Here is a 20,594-nt window from a genome sequence, read left to right on the forward strand (position 1 = left end):
GTTCCCCTGTTCTGATTCCAGGAACGCAATGTCATCCTCAAAATCTGCAAGACAGAGCACCTGCGTTACAATTTGTTTTCCTAAATATTTTCCAGACCCTATTTATATTTGAGATTGCATCGTAAATTATCGATCAGAGAAAGTTATTACAGACAGGCCAATCATCTTTTGGAGCTAAAATTAAGAAGTTACTTACATTCAAATCCTCTCAGCAGAAATGTTAGACCAAACTTTTCCTCTTTTGAAACACACTAGTGCCTTCTAGTGAGAAGGCAACAAAAGCTTATCCTAACTGAACAATAGCAACAGCAACAAAGCAAAAATAGTGACCATGTCTGCTCACTTCAAAACATGCGGACAAAACAGAGAAAAAGCTATGCGCTCACTCAAAAACACGCGGACAAAACAGTGAAAAAGCTATCAGTGTTGAGAATCTGACGCTGGGGACTGCTGGCAGAGGCAAGCCTTCCCAGAGCAAACGGGAAAGTTCGGAAGCGGAGGAAGACTATCATATTTCACTTCTAACCCGCGCCTTCCCCAATCCAAGGCCACGCCAATTAATCCTACCTTTCCTACGCTTGGCAAACCAGGCATCAGCTTCGGTTAAGAGTTGTTTCAAAGACCCATTCCAAGAAGGCACTAGCTGAAGGAACATCCACTAGGTAAAATAAACAAACTCTACTGAGTTAATTGAAGGAGTTTTCAAATAAGTAATACACGCATTATTAAAGGGACATCTTCATAATGCATTCATTCCCACAAAGATTCTGATACTCTATTAAAAACTTTCAGTAAAACCCAAAAAGGCTAAAATTCTCATCATGTTACAAATCAACTACTACTGAGGAGTTCAACTTGATAAAGCCCCAGCCAGACCCTCTGCGAAGTACCTTTTTGAGAGCGGTATACACGTCCATTTCCACTTGCATTACAAATAGGTTAGAAGAGCTAATCAGCTGTTTCATGAGGTTTATGCTGAAAAAACAAACAAACAAACAAACAAACTCCTAAGAGTTCTATGAGACAATATAGACAAAAACAAGAAAGCAAGCTAGGTAACAAGCAACCATCAATGGCCTAGAAAGTCAGTCGTAGCGAGCTATATACTCTGGAAGAAATTGTACTTCTTCGCTCAACGTTAACCGAAGCCTGAATACCTGAGTTCTTTGAAGAGTTCAACGCTCTGGTGAGTCATCAGGTTATTCAAGAGCCATTCAAGGCACCTAGATTAAAAGCAAGGAATTAGTACCTTTGGTTTTTTCTTGTCTATGTCAACATTCCTGCAACGGTTGCTCAGGCTCACAAAGCCTGATTATGTACCGCATGATTTTGAAATACTGCTTTCACCCGAGACACAAATGCAGAAAAATATGAAAAGGAGTTATTTCAAAAACATGAAGTTTACCATAAAATTTTCCAAAATTTTCTGTAACTTTTGAAGTTGCATTTAGTTTCTCTCAGGGCATGGTGAAAGCTAAATTCAAAGTACTATTAATGCCACGAAAAGCTCTGAGAACACACTAATTCACAGCAGAGGGAAGCAGTTAGCATTAACCTCAGCATTCTGCTCCCAAATCTGTAATTATCCCTCCTAATTAAGATAAAGTTAAGCTCGAGTTCTGGGTATTAAAGCAGCTTTGCAATAAAATGGTCAATGATCGCAAGTAGTATTTCATTGTCACACCGAAGACCAAACGTATTGTCTTTACTAATATACTGTAGTAATTAATTCATTCACAGCACAGGTCGATCAATCCACCATAATCTACACCAATTTCAAGGTAACTGATTATAGTAGAAACTTGAAGCCTGAACAGGGCAAGCAGAGCCCAAGCCAGATAGCTTTAAAAAAAAAAAAATTAACTTGGGCATTATTTTACTGTTTGTAAATTCACACTTTTAATTAGCAATGAAGAAAGCAGCTTGGAGAAAGTAATTCTTACTTTTTCTTCACCGAGTCTAACCCGTATGTCCCCGCTGAATTATAATAACCACACACAGTTTTTGCATTAATGGTTTCCTTCATTGTTTCACCACATTGCTGGATTAAGCCATCCTGTGGGGAAGAAAAAACCCACAAATATCCAAAGTTTTAATTTCCCAACAGAAAGTGTCAAAAATTGTGCAGTTCATACAAGTTTTCATGCCTGAACAACTACCAAAGTCACACGTGCTACAGTGACCTGCTATGCTATCCAGAAAACTTAAACCAATGTTCCTCAGAAAAAAATAGATTTTTCTTAAGAATATATCACATGAAAGAAAAGCTTAATGAATACCCTCAGGGTAGAACAAGGGAGCTGTTAAAACATGTTTTAATCTACTTCTAGGTATGATTTTCAAAGCGGCACTTAATATTACAACTGAATCTTAGTCATAGCATTTTCAAAGAAAACCACCGCGTTACGTTTGGGTTTTTCCCACTTAGTCTGAAAAGATGATTCATTTCTCTGGGTGAAACAGTACACGCGTGTGAGTATATTATGAACTGTTATCTTTATCTGAAGAGAAAGCATAAAAATATTGCATTTTTATTACTTACAAGCTGCAGCATGCAGGCTGCTGCTAAAAGTGCAACTACTCGACTGGGTTTTATTAACACATCGTCTCTATAGAGTGAGCCAAAAGCCACCTGTAGAGCTGAAAAGAGCACGAGTGTCAAACAAAGGCAGGACATCGAGCACGGACAACTAAAAGAATCCTTGAAGATAACCAAACCACTCGAGTGCACACATTCTCCGCAATCTTGTTTGCTCTGCGTAAAAAGCTAGTATTTACCAGCCCGAGCACACACCCAAACAGAAAACACAAACCATGGCATCAAGCAATAAAATACAGTCCTTTTCACTATTCAAACAAAATAGTCAACTTAAACAGCCACCAAGTCACGCCACGGAGCAACGTGGAGAGCAGTAAAACGAGATAAAAAGAAGCTAAACCTCATGATCCTTCTCTGCAATTGATCACTAGCACAATGTTGAGATATTACCGGGGTGTTACAAGTTTCTCTGTAATTCTGCTGAAAAACACCACTACTTCACCCCGTGGTGCTCGGAACCATGGCTAAACATTCTGCCAACTCGCGCTGCTCCCCTGGGAGCACTCCACTCGTAGCTTTTCAAGACCAGACAGATGAAGACGTGATTCACACTCTAACACGTAGCTCTCCACAAGAGTTGCGCACATTGATCTCAAGAGCCCCGATGCAGAAACAACAGGACAAGTGGTTGCTTTTCAGCTGCGCTTCCCAACTCGGAGGTACAAAAATGAATTTAACTCCACTGGTGACCCGAGTTAAGCTCAAAACTGAATGAGGACAGAACTCATTCTCTCAAGTTTCTTATTTATTTGTATGAAAATTCTTCTTAAAAAAAAAAAAAATATATATATATACACACACACACATCTGTTTTTAGTTATTTTTTGTCAGGTTCAACTTAACCTCTACCTTCAGGGTTTACGTTAAAATAAAAGGTTCCCACTTACCTTCTATATCAATATTTTGGTCAGGAATCTCCAACTCTATGATGTTCATATTAGATTCTTTCCAAGATCCACTGAACATACTGGAAAAGTACCCTGACTATAGAGGGAAGATGAGAGAAAAAGAACTCAAGTAAGAGATCGCATTCAAATCAAAACTGTCAAAAGCAGCACATGGAACGAAAAATCGTTAATATTTACCTTTATGCAGAACACAATGTATTAAGGGAACTTTTCACAAGCTAAAACATTCTGACATACTTGAGAAAGGGCTAATTGTAGCTGCTCTATTTCTGAAAGTCAAAACGCATATACAAAATTTGGACTATGTGTCTGTAATCAGAGTAAGTAAGAAGCTTTAAAGGGCCAGAAAAGCCACATAAGCTCTTTTCCTACAAACCACACCACCAATGGGGATATAATTAGTCCAAGAATTAAGTCCTTAATGCTACCGGTGGACAACAAATCCTGCAGGCATTAGGGAATGCCAGTTTGGGTGTTGGAGGGGGAAAAAAAAAAGCATGCAAGACATACAAATTAATATACAAGGTTGTAGTCTCATACCAAGGACACATACACATACACCATTTATGTAAATATACCTTTTATTATAAAGTGTAAGGCATATAAAACTAGAATTTGATAGGTTTCCATCCAAATGAAGTGAAATATACTGCTCTACTAGGATTCATGATTTTCCTTCTCAGCAGCAGATGTGCCCATTATGAGATGCTATCACTCACTGAAGTTTACCTGAGAGATCAAAAAAATAAAGTCTATTTGTACAGCACCATATTCCCTGACCTCTTAACTCAGCATTTCAACTCAGGGCAGCAAATAACATAAAATCCAATTTTGATTTTATTTGACTATGTAAATATTTCTATACCTTCGGCATGTCCCCTAACTATGACGATGTACAACACACTGCTCTCGAAACCAGGACCTTATTCATCTTACCGATCCTCGCGAGGCTGCCTTAGCTTTGCCATGTAGTTCAACTCCTCGATTGCATAAGAATTTAGTAAACAGTATCAGAAGAAGGAAATCCTCCATTTCTCAGATCTGCCATTCACGGGTAGAGCAGCACCTTACTGTCATTTATCAAACTAAACGCAGTAACCTGAGAGACTAGGGAAACAGAAACATTCGGACCGAGATGGTCTGCTCAACAAGGCAGAGGAGGAGTCGTAATTTCATCAAGAGAGAGTTGTTTTTAACATCCAAAAATATTTTACCTACAGTAACATAATTCCAGTGACAGAGCACGAATTGAAATAAAAACCTGTCTTACAAGAACGGTTAACTTAACTACAAAATTTCATCTCACAAGAACATCACTTGTACAACAAGGCCTCTACAGAACAAAATTGCAATTTTCAAAGTCTGTTAAAGAGCATCCATGGAAGCGATTTAATATTCAGTTTTAGTCATCAACCCACACCAAGTTTTAAGGACTAGCTTCACGAACTTGAGACGTAGCAACAACAGAATCACGATGACGATTGAAAACATCATCGCCAACAGCAGCCTAAGGACGAACCAGCAACGTGCCCACCCCGTTTACGCTGCGCAACGCAAGCCTGGCTGTCCAGCCCACTGGCATCCTCCCTTTGTTACAGAGAGTCAAAGGAGCGGATAACGAAAGCCGTGTCTGCCAGCTGTCCTGCCTGGTCAAACACACCCACTGTTCTACCCAGAGACGGCTGCCACTGGTCAACCTTGGGCTACATACAAATGACTTTCCTGCCCTTGCTTTTTGCTCTTTAAACAGTTCTAGCGCATGTAAAAGGCTTTTTCCTAAAGAAAGCAATGAAATGTCCCTCACTGCGGCCAATACAACTAATTGCTGTGCCTGCACTGGAATCACGGCTTTAACGCAACACCAAAAAAATGAAGGATTCGCTTCTAGAACCACGCGTTACACCAGAGCGACCGCGTGCAACCCGCCGAGCACCTCACGGCGACACCTTCGCCTTGCAACACACAAAACTGCTTCGCCTTTGGCTACAGCTAACAAAGCAGCGCACGCGGTTTCAGGTATAGTACCTGACGTTACTTTCTCTTCTCGCTTCAAATAAATTGCTTCCAAGGTTAGACTCCCACTTTAAAGTTAACAGCACAACCGAATTAGACATTTCAAGACAAAGCCATGGTTTCTCCCCACTTCTGTCACAGGAAAAGTAATAAAGAGAACAGACAGTAAAGATAACAGCACCTCTTTGCTCCCAAAACACAAAGAGTAACACAAAGAACTTCACCTAATACAAGCCCAAAATAAAATGCTTGTAGAAACAGCATCTTTTTTGTAGGTACACACTAAAATGTGTTCCTTTTTAGAGCTTCTGTGTATACCTTTCTCACGCAGCAGCGAGAAAGCCTTCAGCCAAGGATGAAGGCTGCGTAACAAATACAGAGACCTGGCTCCAGCAATTTCACTTCAGTTCCTACACCTGAGCCCCGGTGACCAGTAAGACTGAACTGGGTTAGCATGTGCTTTACAAATCCATTCTGGAAGCACTTTCTTTGCTCTGCAATAATATTAACATTGCGGGAGATTCTCAGCCGTTGGTCTAGCAGACAAGAAAGTGCTCTCAGGACATCAAAAGACAATTTTCAGGACTGTTTTCACAAAGGATGCGCCAAGGTTAAGACGAGTAGATTAAAAAAATTAAATAGCAAGAGACGGAAGTGAAGAAACTTTTCAAACATGAAGCTACAGCTACGCTTCCTAACGTTACTATCAAAAGCACAAGAAAAGTTGTTTAACTGTTTGCATCCACAGAAAGAGCGATAAGTCAGAAATATAAGGGGGAAAAAAAAAAAGAAAAAAGCTCAAGTCACACTTAACATTTACCAGATGTTCTTTTATTAAACATACAGTTTCTATTGCACGTAAGAAGGAAGCCGCTTACCTGACACAAATATATCTTATGCAAGTTCCACTCCTCTCCCAGAGCACAAATTTTGATATCACTGTTCTCCCCATTCAAAAACAGAGTCTGATAAATATACTTAGAAGTGCTTTTCAGTTTTTTCCTACACAAAAAGGCAAACAGAGACACACTCCTTCAAATTTCTCTGTTACAGAAACAACGCTAGGGATAAAGCATTGGGCAGGGTTTTTTTCTGCCCATAGGGGACTGACCGCCCTCCCTGCCGTCGCCCCCACGGCTCCCCCGACGCTTTCCCCTCTCATTTACTGCAGCCGCTGCTGGGACCTTTCCAAGGCAGAGGAGGAGCTCGCCCCTGCCCCCGGCAGCCCCCGGCCCCACGCCGCAACCCCCTTCCCTCCTTCCCTCCATCTCCATCTCCATCTCCCCCCCCCGCACAGGCCCCTCAAGAGCGGGCTCGCTCCTCCAGTGCCCCAGCCCCTCGCCCCACGGCCCCTCGCCCCACGGCTCCTCGCCCCACGGCTCCTCGCCCCACGGCTCCTCGCCCCACGGCCCCTGGGCCCCGCGCCCCGTCCCGCCACCCGCCCGCTGACAGACCCGCGGCCGCGACCCAGGCCCGCCGCCCCCCGCGGCCCGCACCTGCGGGGGGTGTTGAGGAGCCGCTCCTCCCGCTCGGCCTCGCCGTCGCTGTCGCTGTCACCGGGCCCCTCGGCCCCGCCGCGCTTCCTCTTGCCGCCCCGGCCGCCCCCGTCCCCGGCCGCCCCGTCGCCGCGCGGGAGGCCCACCCGCCGCCTCAGCACCCGGCTGCTCAGCGAGCCCATCGCCGCTCCGCCGTCGCCGCCGTCTCCTCATGGGGCCGCCCGGAGCGGAGCGGAGCGGAGCGCGGCCGGAGCGGGGACGGCGGCGGCGCCTCAGCAGCGGCCGGTGGCGGCCATCGCCTCTGCGCCTGCGCGGGGAGGGGCCGAGGGCGCGTGCGCGGCGGGCGGCCACGTGGCCGGCGCGGTGCAGCGGCCGCGGCGCCCGGGTGCCTCCGGTGCCGCGGGGAAAGCGGCCGGGCAGGAGCGGGACGGCCCCCGGTGCAGCGCCCCGGCGGCTCCGGCGGCTCCGGGAGGAGCTGTGCGGGGTACCGAGCTGCGCGGTGTACCGCGCTGTGCGGGGTACCGAGCTGCGAGCGGGGGCGGCGGCAGCAACGCAGCCGCAGCAGCCGCGGGGTGCGCCCCCAAATCCGCTCCCCCCGGTGACCGCCCCCGACGCGGGGCTGAGGAACGGCTCCGCGCGGCTGCGGGGCTCGGCGGCACCGGCGCTCGGTGCGGGCCGTGGGTTTGCCCCTGGCGAATGAGCAGGAGCCGCTTCCCCCGGAGCGGCGTCCACCCGACGGGGCAGGCCACGGCTGTTCCACAGGACCCCCCCCAGAATACGCAGTCGTGGCAGAAAGTACAGAAACAAAATCATTTATTCGTTTTTAAATAGTCGGCAACATAAGGCGGGGCATTCAGACACAGAACCCAGGCCGGGCGCATGCGTTAGCCTGCCGCACCGGGCAAGCGGCGGGCTTCAGTGGGACTGGAGAAAGCTCTGGCTCCTCTCCCACCGCGACCAAGGAGCCCAAGGAGCGTACCTCCCGTCACAGCACCGAGAGCAAGCAGGAGAATGATTTTATCGGAGGCCACCGCGGTATCTCCTCTTCAAGCCAACAGCAGCCTACTGTACAACAAACGGAGTGACAGGATGGGGTGTAGGCCATATCGGCGTTTGTGCCGTCAAATTGTAACCTCAGTGTGATGCCTAACAGGATTATACACAAACAGCTAAAAAAATAAATTGCTAAGCCAAAGAAGAGCCATGTTTTTGTAGTGAAAACAACGCTCAGCTTACCAGGCAGTTGTGTGGGGGCTGGGGGAAAAGCCTCTTCCAGAGGCGGGTGTGGGAGGCCCGGCCAGGCATAGGCGCAGAGACCGGCCCCTAACGGGAGCGTTACACGGGGCCCCAACCGGCAGGCGCTGGTGGGATCGGGTGCGCTACCCCCGCACAAGGCATCCCCACCTAAGGGTCTAAGGCATCGGGTAGTGCTGAGGAGGGACAGGTCATTCCTCAAAAGGCACTGTTCTAATGACATCACTTTATCCAGAGGAAGGGTTTGTAAGATAACCCTGATGATTTACACTCCCATGGGTCAAGGAAGACAAAGAATACAGGGCTGACCTGTAACCAGGGCAGCGAGAGTTTTTCTGATGTCACCAGTGACATCTTCCCTACCTACAGGTCTATAGGCAACATATACATAAAGAGCAGCAAGGCTGTTAATGCTCCACACGAACAGAGAGCAAGTTAAGACCTAAATGTGCTTGTATTTTTAGATGATTGATTTCTTTGTGTTTTAATTATCTTGCAAAAACTGAAGCAAGTCTGCATTCTGCACTCTCCATGCATTGCTGAGGTTAATTTTCCCTGTGCAGCCTCTCACATTCTGCATCCAAGCTTGCTTCAGTCGATAAGTTTTGCCAGTGAATGCAGCAGCAAAGGGACAGCTTGTCAGGAAATAATTTAGCTTTTATCTATTTGATTACAGCATTAAGATGGGCTTTACTAGCCCAATTAGACAAACGGGTGTTCCAAGCATAAAAGCGTATCGAAAGGGTCAGCCGGAATGGCTGTTACCTAACCAGAGCATTAACTAACCCAAGTCAATACTCATAGCAATGAATAAGATATTTGGGAAAAATTAAAAAAGAAAGAAATGCCTATGATGAACAGCTTCCCATCACCCAGGCAGCACACCAGGCATCCTTTAATCCTCCCCTCCACAGAGTCGGAGCAGAACTTTCCTATAGTCTCCTGAGCAGTCTCCCTAGAGAGAAAAGAACAAAGGAACGCAGTTAGTTTTACGGCTCGGTACAAGGCTGGATTCCTCCCAGCACATACGATTTGTTGCAACGTTTGTATTCGCTTTGAGAATTTAAGAACTAAGAACATTCAGGAACGTTTTCAGTACATAGATGTAAAGTGTCCTTAATTCCAGCTCCTCAAAAATACCCAAAAGGTGTTGAGTGGGGACCTGTCTCCTTTAAGCTGCTTAGCAAATCCAGCTCTTTGTTTCCAACACTGAAAAGCTTACCTTAATGAAGGAGTAGAGCGATTTCCCATACATGGTCAGGAACTCCCTTCTGATATCCAGCATATCTATTTCAGAGCGGGACACCATCACTCGGATCAGCGTGTTGTCGTCTGTTCCCAAGCCCTAAAGACAGAAACCAACCATGTACAACTACAAAGCCTTTTGGATGAATCAGTGACAGACACAAAGGTTTTATCCCTTGGTCTTCTGTGGGATCTGTTCCTACTCAGAGCATTTTTGCATTAGTGGAGTGATCCACTAAGCAGCTCGCTGCTGGGCAAGAATATTGCTCTGAGCTTCCTGAGGGAAGAGAGGTCCATGTAAAAGCTCAGAGGTTTTTTTCTTCCCCCAGTTAACGGCCGAGTTTCCCTTTATCTAATGATCGCCATCAAGCTTCTGACTCAAGCATGGAAAGGCAAGGGAAATACAAAAATAGCAATCTCACACCGAAAGCTCTTTACCTTCATGGATTTATACAATCTTTCAGCAAAATATGCAGGTTTATTTCGCATGCACTTTACTGCAAGGGAGAGAAGAACAAGAGAATTAAGGTCAATAAAAACTGAAGGAGAAGGTCTTCCAAACCTTTACAGCACTTTCTCAGTGAAGGCGTTTATTCTGTAAAGATGCAATTCAGGGCCAAACCCCCCCAAGTACAATGCAGACATCCACAGTCAGTGACCTGCTGTAAACTGATGTCTCCGTGCACCCTAATATTTTCTTTAAGGCTTTAATGCTTCCTGACAGCAAATGTCAGCTACCAAAGCATCAGTTGGGAAAGTAAACAACATCATAAAGCAGAGAGCTTTCTCACCCGATTGTATCTGAAAAGAGTAAAACACTGTGGCTTGCAAACAGTATCTGCCTCCTGAAGATATGTAAACAGCCAGCCAGGGCAAGATACAATATCTCTAATTATTTAAGTTACTCAGTAGACAAAGTTTAAAAGCAGGGCACTCACCCACAGCTAACAAAGCATCTTCGAGGTCTCCTGACATCTCAGATTTAATGCTGTCTGTTATGTCCTTATCAGCAATCCCTCTGTACAGATCAAAAACTAGGAGGAAGAGTCAGGGATAAAAAGAGCGAGTGAGATGCTTCAGGGCATACAGTGTGTAAACCACCAAGGATCGCTTTGCGAGATCAAGCTCCTCATACTCTGTATGAACGTTGTACCATCATTGTGACATTGTAAGCTAAATCAGGGCTGTCCCACAGAAATAATTATTTCTAATTATCAACTGTCTTGCTAATTGGCCTACCACTGCTGCTAGCATTTTCAAGAACTGCTAGTTAATGATGGCAGTTTAAATGCTTAGCTCTGCCCCAGCGGGAGTCGCACTTCATTATCTCCAATTTACAGGCTGGAGCAAGTCCTACTGATGTTTTTCTCAAGTCCCTTTTTGTCTCAGGAGGGAATAAAATTGAATGGGACTGGGCTCTAGGACACCTGCTGTCTCAGGAAGAGTTCACAAGCAGTTAATGAACAAGTACAAAGCTCCTACAAAAGTCTCGTACCCAAACAAGGAAAAACATCCGGGACACGGCAGCGGGTCCTACCTCTTAGTAGGTGGCATCTGTTCCGTGTACAGAGGACGGCCATAAATTGTACCTCATCTGTTCCCCACTTCTTCTCCCCAGCTTCATACAGGCACTTGAAGACATTATGAAGAGACAAAGTAAGGCTAATTGAGAAGAGCAGGTGCACGTAACATGAGATTTTTACTTCCTTGGTGCTTGAGCACTGCTGGCCTGTGCCTTGTCTAGATAACAGCTATTTTCCAACAAATACTAACCAAGCACAGCAACTCTCAACTGACATGTCATCTCCCCTCCCAAATACCCAGCCTGCCTAGAGACCTCTCACCACAGACTTGCAAAGGAGGCTAGAACCATTACCCCCACTTCGCCGGCTGAGTCAGAACAGTGAAGAGGCTTCTCTAAGGGTCAAATCTGAGACTAGAGCCCAGGTCTCCACCTAGGGTGCAGCTGTCTAGCATACCTTCAGGCTTACTGCTCTACCTTGAAAAAAATGAGGTCTAGAAAAAGCAAGGATTCAACATGCATCACACGTACAAGAGCAGTCAGTTCTTGCAAGGAAGCAAATTGCTACACACCTGAGCATCTTGCTGAGCGAGGGCTTCATCCACATACATTCCCTCATCTCGGTTTCCCTGCAGAGATACAAGGATGAGAAACTCATTTCACCAGAGCAACTAATGGAAGCAAGTCCTGCAAATTCCCCATTCAAAACAAGTTACTGGAGAGGCCTAATGGGATCCTTAACATTGAATAGTAGCTTACAAATACAGCGAAATATGGCTCAGATGTGATCTGTGCTTCCTTTTGAAGTGAGCAGCAATCCACTTTAACTGGGCCATTTTAAAAAGAGCACACGGCATTAACGCATACCCAGAGTCAGACTCCTCTCCCTGCAGAAGCTGGGTGTGAAATGCAGGCAAGGCGAAATGCAAGATAAGTGAAACAAAAGCCAGCCTGAAACACCTCGTCACTGAAGTGAGAGGCGTGTCCGTCAGCAACAGGAGGATTCATCCCCATTTCCCTTAGCCTGGACTTACTGTCGCGAGGGACACAAGGACTCTTCGAAACATGGAAGATGTGTCAGAGACAATGTCCTCCTCAAGGGTACGGCCATATTCTAGCAAGAGCACACACACATTTGACATCTGTTAGTAACAGGTCCACCACCTGGACACCGTTTGTCCACAACATTTGCCAGCCGTAAGCTAGGTAAGTATATAACTGTGCTCAGGGCTCTAAACATCATCATAGCAGTCCAGCCATCTGGACTGCTACAGGCCAAAATTAGGAAGTACAGCCAGTATAAAACTGGCAATAGATCCAGACAGGGACAGACACCCAACTGATAGACATAACCACCCCATCCCGTTTTATTTACACCGATTCAGTTTTGGGTGAAATTCTAATCCTCGAGGCTGTTGGCAGTCCTGCTGTTGACACCCGTTTAATTCAGAGGTTCTCTCTGGACAAATGGCAATAGCTGTTTTGGCTGACTTGTCACATTTAAAGGCTAACAGACCCCCCTCCTCCCTCTGCTCACGTCCATGCATACACACAAGTGACTTTTCAGACAGCACGATAACGGCTTGCAGTTTGCACTACATACGAAGTTTGTAGTTCTCATTAATGCGCCGAATCTCTTCGTTCGTGCGAGAAGCCAGAATTTCAATCAGGCAACCTTCATCTGTTCCTCCACCCTAGGGAATTGCAAAGACAAGATCCAAGATGATAACAACTGTTTTGATGTGCAACTAGGATTTTTTAATAAGTTAATAATAAAAAATTAATAATAAAGGTATAATTATGCCATATCATACTAAGTTGACCAGAACTTAAGCAACATAAAAGGAAGATTTCTGAACCTTCATAGCCCTCCTCAGTTCATGCACGTCGTACATGGTGGTAGGAGTCATCATACCAACGATGACCCTTTCAAAATTCCCACTCAGCTCAGACTTCAGGTCATCAATCAAATCCTGGAAGACAGAGAGAGGAGAGAGGAGTTGGGAGAAGGTACAGCCTTTGAGGACAGAAAGAACCCATTCACCACTTTTCTTCATGCTCCAGCCCTCCTTGGATGAACAGTTGCTCTGAAGTGAGCAAGACCAAAATAAACTTGGCCAGGGAAAGATTGTGCTAAACTTACTGTCACGGAGACTAGGATGTTGTTCACGTTTCACCCAAGCGATATAACCCCCCAAATTGTCTGCATCTCCCAGTTAAAGCCACAGTCACTAATCTCTGAAGACCACCTACCCTGCCGATACTGCTTTTATAGGTGATTAGAACTTGCTGACGTTGGGAAACGTTTAGTTTGGTCAAGATCTCGATGATGGCATCTTCATCTGTGCCTGGAAGAAACCAATGGAAACCAGTCAGGTTGCTTGCACAAGAACTGGAAGCGTGCTCTGGGCTTGTCCAGAGCGTGCCATCAGCCTTCTTCTGTTCCTTACCCAGCCTGGCAGTGCGGCAATGCAAATGGCTAGACTTCCCCTCTAATAAACCACCAGACAAAACGTTCCCAATGCTCAGTTTAACAGTGGAGGGAGACCAACTTACCAAATCCCTTCATAGCCTTCCTTAGTGCCTGTGCTTCTTGCTCAGCACTGAAACTGGAGACCCCCTTGATTGTTGCCTAAAGCCACAGGAGAGGAGTTACCGAAGGCAGACTCAGGTGATACAGACATACAGTAGAGTCGAGTTAGAAAAAATACTTCAAAAGATGCAAACACAGCGACAGCAAATAAAGCCCACCCACTAAACATGAGTGATTTTATATCAGGCTTCCATCCTACCCTAAAGAGAAAGTTTGTTCTAGAGGGACTTCCCAGCCAGATAAGAAATAAGCCACAGGGAAACAACTAAAAGGAGAAAATATCTTCATATAGCTGCCCATGGAGTAACTGGTTTCCAATTAAATAATGGCAAGCAGCCTGACATCTCTGTTCAGTCCAGCTGGGGCTTCTTCCCAGGAGTTTTCCATGTAAATCACAGGAGAAGCTGTTCCCATCAAGGCCCTATTCCTGACTTCTCTAAGAGCAGCCAAGGACCATCATTCTGTAAAATAACGCACCAGGGAGTGCAGTGTTTCGCTCAAAACAGCGGTTCACAAACAGGTTTCTCCTGCCTGCTGTCCAGTGCCATTTCTGGGGGACTACGCTGTCTCTTACAAAGCGCTCTCTGTTCCCGTGAAAATCATCATCAAAACACTGCTTAACATTCAGGCAGGTTAGGCTTTCTGAAACAGGCACAGGGATAACTACCATATAGATGGCTACCTTGCAGGTTGAACCTGGAAAGAATAATACGCCCAGGAAATTTATCTGGGGAAATTCATGCTCTTTGAACTAACATCTGATCGGATTTTCCATTAACTCCCAAAACGGAAAAGCCCGTATGCGTGGGTCGCCGTTCTCTAGTATGAGGAAGCAGAGAGAAGCGATAAACTCCCCCCCGCAAAGGGACAGACAGCGACAGTGTTCTTCCTGCTGCGTCCTTATCTGAGCTACGCTCCCCGCGTTCATCTGATCAGAGCAAGTGCTTGGCACAGCACGGTACAGAAAACATGCACACTCACCATCGCTCTCGTATTTCGTCAATCTCTTATTGTCTGACTCCCCAGGCAGTTAGACAACTGTAATAAAAAACAGGGAGCGTTCAGTTTTCTAGCAAATAATTAATAGAATATACCTTAATGGGGCTGGTTAAGTAACCATCTAATTTCTCTGAGGACTAAAAGCAACACTTGAACAGCCCTACTGAACGCCCATAGCAGCATCCCGGAGTTTCCAGTCCTGCTTTGTACTGAACGAACAAAGGCCGGCTTGCAACGGCACAGGGCCAGGGTGTTCGCCCTGCCTGAAGGAGGGATGTGGTGCACAAGCAGTGATTAGCACTAGTAATTTAAGAAGTTTCTTTTCTATTGCTAGTGTGACAGCCTGGCTGAGGCTACAAGGAGAAGCAGTGTTGTCCTGGGAGCAAAGAAAATAGACTCGATTCCCATGCCCTTCAAAACACATGGCTTTGACCTTGCCAGGGGAGAGCCTGAGGGTGAACTAGGGTGAGGGTGCCCGCAGAGTCCTAACAGCCTTCACAGCCGCTCCCTGGGAGGCAGGGACAACATCAAGGTGTCGATGAGCATGCAAAGGATAACCTCACTTGAAGACTGGGACAGGAGAATTATTTTCCCTCTGCTGTATTCAACATCTCCTCAGTTTGGTGCAATGTGTAATTCCTTGTAGGCCTGCAGTTTTAACTGACTGTTAAAGCCCTCAAAAAAAAAAAAAATAGCTTACTTACCATCTCCCCAGGGTTATTTTTTCCGCTCATAATTTTGTTTTCCTGCATAGGGCCTATGCACGAACACACCCAAAGGATTTTCCCGTATCCCTGGCCAGTTGCCAGGATGTCAAGTACTAAGACAAGGTTCACTTCCCTGCAACTCCGGTTCAACACAGCACGAGCTGAGGTTCTCGCATTAAAGCCCTGAAGTAGAAGCAGTGACGCCGGTGGCTGACAGCATCTCTCCTTAATCCTGCTCATGGTGCTTGATAGCTGCTATCCACGAGCCCAGCCAGTTGTGCAAGAACAGGAGCGCCTTTGCTCATGCTTCACGTGACTCTTACAAGTCCGGAAAGCCATCAGAGGGTGCTGTTCAGGCAAGTTAACTGGCCGTGTGACATTTGCCATAGATGGGTTACGCGCAGGCCCTCCCGAGTGTCCACATCATCTATACGTTACTACACCCCGTGCAATCAGGCAGCATATGGGAAATTACGAGTGTTGAGTTTGCTTTCTTGCATTTGATTATAGACTTCCGTGGTCAAATTATGACCTAGACCTCAGAAAAGTCATCTCTGCTCTTTTACAGAAATATAAAGCCAACTTTGTTTGCTTTAGCCAGGCACTAAATAATGGCTTTGAATTTCACAGAGGTTTTTCTGATGCAGTTTTACCATTCAGTTGGTTTGTACACAGAAGCAGGAATATTAGACAGGCTGGTTTAGAGGGCAAAAGAAAGGTCAGTAAACAAGGAAAAGAGGGTGGGAGGCAGAAAAATTCTTAGTGCAAAAGAGCTGGCAGAAAGAAACCAAAGCATGAGGAAAGGTTGTGTGTACTGGATTCAGGGCAAATGCTCCTGCAATATCAAATTACAACAGAAATGTCACATTGAATATTGACTGTAAGATTTCAATTTCTTCATCCAGCTTAAATGTCACTGGGAATATAAAGAGTAGAGCACTGCAAAAGGCAGCGGTGGTAACGCTGCCTAAAAGATCCTAAAACGCAATCTGCAAATGCTGTTTTGTTCGCAGAGTATTTCTGTGTGTGGTGCCCCAAGAAACGAGCCACTGAAGTTACAGGTGGAAGTGCCCAGCAGTCCAACCAGGTTCTCCAGCAACGGTCCCTGCCCCTGTAACCCTCTTGCTCCCTTTCACAGGTGAAGGTGTCCCCATGAACAGCTCAGGCTGGGGCATTAGATGAATAAAACTCTCCCAGCCACACCCTTTGCTAGTAGAGAGAGAAAAAGAGTTGCTCAGTCAGATTTGCCAGCGCTCTGCAGCTTAACGCAGTTCCTGGCCTGCAGCTCAAATGGGGAAAACCAGCTTCAGGATAGGAGCAACGCAACTCCGTGTTTCGAAGAATGCATGCAACTCGAATCTGCATGCAATTTCGAACTCTATGCATGCAAAGAGGCAGCTAGCAAGTGCTAAAGTCCCCTGGCTAATCCCTGTCCTGATGCTATTTGCTTCATCCCAGAATAAAGGCCTAAGCCAGCTGATACAGTAAACCTGGCTTAGAACAGGCTCAAAACACTGTGGCCAGATGACAGCGTGCAGGTATATGAGGCATCCCTCCCAATATTCATGTTTTCCATGGATGACCTTTTCCTGGCAGGCTTTATTGGCTAACCAGGCAGTTATAAGTCCACATCAATGTCCTCTAAAAGCTGAATCCAGAATAAGCTTCATTTATCAGAAAACATCTGAAACTATCGTGTGTGATGGCCAATTCAAACCTAGGCTTGTTCTGAATGAAGTTTTCCTGACTGTGCACAGCGCGCACACAGCTCCCGGCAAGCAAAGCCCCAACAGCTTAACAGGATATAAACACAGGTTTGTTCTTTTTTTCCAAGTTTGAGCTCAGAGACCTGTTGCCAATCCCACACCTAGGATCCGGAGTGGAAAACCACCATTTTGCGACCCATCCCCTTGCGAGGCAAACATTGGACTTGTTCAACTAGTTCTTTCATTCGGTGCACGTTTACTCGAACACAAACCCACACCCTGCGCCAGATCAGCTTTTCCATGGCTCTGCCACCGCCAGTTGTTTGCAGCGTGCTGGGTACAGCCTGCTCCCCCCCAGCCGGCTGTGCCTCCGGGAGGCAGAGTGCCCCGGGGTCGGTCTGCGGCTCGTGGCGGGGAGACTGACCCTGATCCCAGCCCGATTTGCAGCTCGGGAAAGGATCTCCCTTCTGCTGGCCAGCCCCGAGCCAGCTGAAACATCCCAGCGCCTCCCACACGATGACCTTTGCCTGGCCACTGCCCTCAAAAGGAATAAAAATATAATACTGAGTTAGCAGAGCCTTGTGCTCCTCCATTCAGCCCGTGCACCCACCCAAAGTGGCTTCACAAGCCCCCTGCCATGCCCTCCACGCTCCAGCATCCAGCGGGGAGGACGTGCCAGCTTGGCCACCGGGCACGGCAGAAATAGGAAGCAAAACCTGCGCTACCTGTGTCTGGGGAGAGTCAGCCATCTTCCTCCTTCCCACAGCCTGCCTCCCCGTCCTTCCTCACCCCAGGCCTGCACCCCCCAGGGCTGCCCCAGTGCCCTGACGCCTTGGCACCGTGGCCGCGACGAGGCGTCCGCCCAGCCAAGGGCTGTCCCGCTCCCGCACAGCCGCGCTACCAGCCGCTGCGGTCTGGCAAGCGGGGACGGTGCTTGGCATCTTCCCAGGCACCTCTAGCCATGCAACCCCTTCCCCATGCCAAAGGGGACACCCCTGTTAGCCTGGCACTCACCTGCTGTCCCAAGCGGGTGCCTTGGCAGGGATGAGGAGAGCCTTGCTCCGCTTGCCCTGGATGGCAAAGTCCCCGCCCTGGAGCGGGGTGGGACTCGCTGGCGCAAAGCAGCTTTTCTCCAACGCCTGACGGGAAGGCGATCCAGCCCTGCTCCCCTCCTCTGCCCTTCTGTAAACAGCTGGTTGTAATCCAGAGCAGGGAGAGATTCCCCAGGGAGCCTCGCCCACATTTAGGAAATGCCCATTTGGATTTACACAGGGGTCCTTGCAAGGAAAGGTGGCCTGGCAGGCTCGGAGGGCTTCCCTGCTCCCCAGCATTGCCTGTAAAATCTCTGGGAACAGAGGGTCTCTCTGACCGCAGCCCCCAGCCAGCTCTGATGTCTCGCTTTATGCTGGCGTGTAAAAGGGCATACCCAAGGGGGGAGCGAGGGGGACGACGGCGTGGAGCGCACAGGCTGCAACAGCCGTGAGCAAGGAGTCCTCTTCCTCCCCCCGTGTTGTTTGTGGGGATTTCTTACCTCTATTTTGTCTCCTTTGCTCCCACAGCACCTCTCCAGTCTTCAGCATCGATCCCCCTTGTCTAAGAACTTTGCATGACAAACAACCGTGATTTCTGTAAGAACAATTATTTTCATAAAGATGATTATTTTCGCCCTAATAAATGGCACCACCCTCAAGTCAAAACACTTCAGGCAAAGGGACTTCAGTTTTACCCCGATGTGACGCTGCCAGGGTCAGCCTTGGACAAGATCACGAGGCTGACAGAGGGAAATCAACCTTGCAATAACACACATCTTGTCTTCACTGTGTTTATCCTCAGGGACTTCGGTCTCCTCCGATGCCACAAGTACAGTTATTATAATGGGTAAATCAACCCCCTCCGGTTCTTTTTTCCAGCTCGTATGACAGTTGTATCTCATCCCTGTGCCTCTTTGCACACGCTCTTTTGCTGGAAGAGACCTAAATTTGGCAGCTCGGATGAACGCAGGCTGTGCTCCAGTGAGCATGTCTGTACAGCTGGCTTATTATAGCTCCCACTGCAGCTCCGTCTCCCAGAACCAACCCCACAGGGGCCAGCCGGCCAGCATCTACTCACTCCCTGCTGATGCGGGGGGACATTGAGCCGAGGGTAACAGAAAAACAGGGTTCAAGCCACAAGCACTCTCCTTTTCCATTGCAGCGTCTCTTTCCTTGCAAAATCTGGCACTTTACCCCAGCCGGGATTCAGTGTGGACAAGTACCCATTATCAACAGTCACTAAGGAGAAACTCCTCTCTTTCCTACATCTGTTAAAGTTTCCATTCTCATCCCTTCCTCTCACGTCAGCTGTCTCCTGCTCTGGGCCCGTACCCGCTCATTTTAATCCACCAGCAGGAGAACTGCTGTGTTTCTCCATCTTACGTTGCCTCTGATTTTTTTTAGCCTGTGTATTTTCAAAAGCTTCATTCTTCTATTTGCTTTCCAGCCTCTTCAACCCCGAGGACTGGATGGCTCCGACACTGAAGTCAATGGTATATGCAACAGTAATTATTCTAGACAATGAGTTATCTTCTTTGGAAGTTATTTAACCTTTAAACATTGCACCAATCCTGCCATTCATCATTTGCATAATTTAACCTTTGCTTTCCCCCCAGGAGAGGCTCCAAGTAGGGAGGAGGGAGGAATACTTGAAGATGCAAAGTGTTTGTGTGGATGTTTTTGGCCATCCAGAATTACTCACGTAATTGTAGTCCATTCAGAAGCCAGATCCTGACCCAACACACAGCCAAGTTCCCTATAATCGTGTCTGGTTATGGATGCTGGCTCCATGAGAAGCCAGATCAGAAGAGGGACAGTACTGGGCAAGCCCACAGTGTAAAGTGACAAAGTACATTGCTTTTCTTTTCACTGATATTTCCTGTTTGTCCCATCGATTATTTACACCCCCCCCCCCCCCCCCCGTTATAAAGCTCTCCAAACACTCAGACTTCACTCCGTGCAGACCTGCTCTGTATTCCCACTCCATCCTGCTGTTCTCCCATCTCTGCAAAACGCAAAATAAAAATTAAAGGTCACAGAAAGACAGGGCAGGGTGCATTAAGTAAATAAATGGAGCTCAAGCAGCCAGCCTGTTAAGCAGGAGGTATTTATTCTAGGTCCCACAATGCGAACAGAGCTGAACCTCTTGGAAAATGGCAGTATTTGTGTTTTTGCCCTAAGGACATGGCCTTTTAAATTTGCTCCTCAAAGAGCAGAGGAGCCTGGTGCTGGAAGGAGAGGTTTCCAGTGTGGCATTTACCTGCCTTTAGCTTGAGAGAAGCAGCCTCACTTCATTCATGGAGGTCCAAATCCCGGCACTACCGAAGTCCTTAGCCAGACTCCCACAGATTTAAGTGGGGGCCAGAATTTGGGCCTCTGGGAATTATGCAGGTGTTTTCAGGAAGCTCCTAAGGGAATGCTCATTTTTATAGCTGAGCACCAGCAGGTTGCAATCAGCAGCCCCTGAAAGCAGGGTTATTCAACTGTTGCACAAGTGCTGTCAGAGCTGTGTTGCAATGCT

General features: G+C 47.1%; 2 protein-coding genes across 3 annotated transcripts in view; both read right to left on the bottom strand.

The window, feature by feature from the left end:
- LOC309601697 (germ cell-less protein-like 1) overlaps nt 1-7,302 on the bottom strand; it is a 20,566-nt gene extending 13,264 nt beyond the window's left edge. Inside the window, exons 1-9 of the mRNA XM_082334864.1 lie at nt 7,017-7,302; nt 6,399-6,522; nt 3,487-3,583; nt 2,543-2,640; nt 1,944-2,056; nt 1,158-1,223; nt 891-975; nt 568-658; nt 3-44 (exon numbers count right to left, since the gene is read on the bottom strand). Of these exons, the coding sequence (XP_082190990.1) occupies nt 3-44; nt 568-658; nt 891-975; nt 1,158-1,223; nt 1,944-2,056; nt 2,543-2,640; nt 3,487-3,583; nt 6,399-6,522; nt 7,017-7,198 (898 nt within the window). The 5' untranslated portion in view covers nt 7,199-7,302. The remainder of the gene's footprint in view (nt 1-2; nt 45-567; nt 659-890; nt 976-1,157; nt 1,224-1,943; nt 2,057-2,542; nt 2,641-3,486; nt 3,584-6,398; nt 6,523-7,016) is intronic.
- Nucleotides 7,303-7,748: 446 nt separating this feature from the next.
- On the bottom strand, nt 7,749-18,146 carry LOC309601827 (annexin A4-like). 2 transcript variants are annotated; one of them, XM_082335001.1, is made up of 13 exons: nt 18,057-18,146; nt 14,612-14,668; nt 13,594-13,669; nt 13,291-13,385; nt 12,897-13,010; nt 12,641-12,731; nt 12,072-12,151; nt 11,610-11,666; nt 11,053-11,146; nt 10,454-10,549; nt 9,954-10,012; nt 9,493-9,615; nt 7,749-9,225 (listed from the first exon to the last, which is right to left on the bottom strand). In XM_082335001.1, exons 2-13 carry the CDS (start codon nt 14,612-14,614, stop codon nt 9,166-9,168), a joined length of 948 nt encoding a protein of 315 aa, XP_082191127.1. In that variant the 5' UTR covers nt 14,615-14,668; nt 18,057-18,146; the 3' UTR covers nt 7,749-9,165. The 2 variants fall into 2 exon arrangements, with proteins under 2 accessions (XP_082191127.1, XP_082191128.1); XM_082335002.1 differs by lacking the exon at nt 18,057-18,146 and adding an exon at nt 15,334-15,401.
- Between the last annotated feature and the right edge of the window lie 2,448 nt (nt 18,147-20,594).

This window comes from Platalea leucorodia, assembly GCF_965183815.1.
Source record: "Platalea leucorodia genome assembly, chromosome: W".
Classification (NCBI taxonomy): Eukaryota; Metazoa; Chordata; class Aves; order Pelecaniformes; family Threskiornithidae; genus Platalea; species Platalea leucorodia.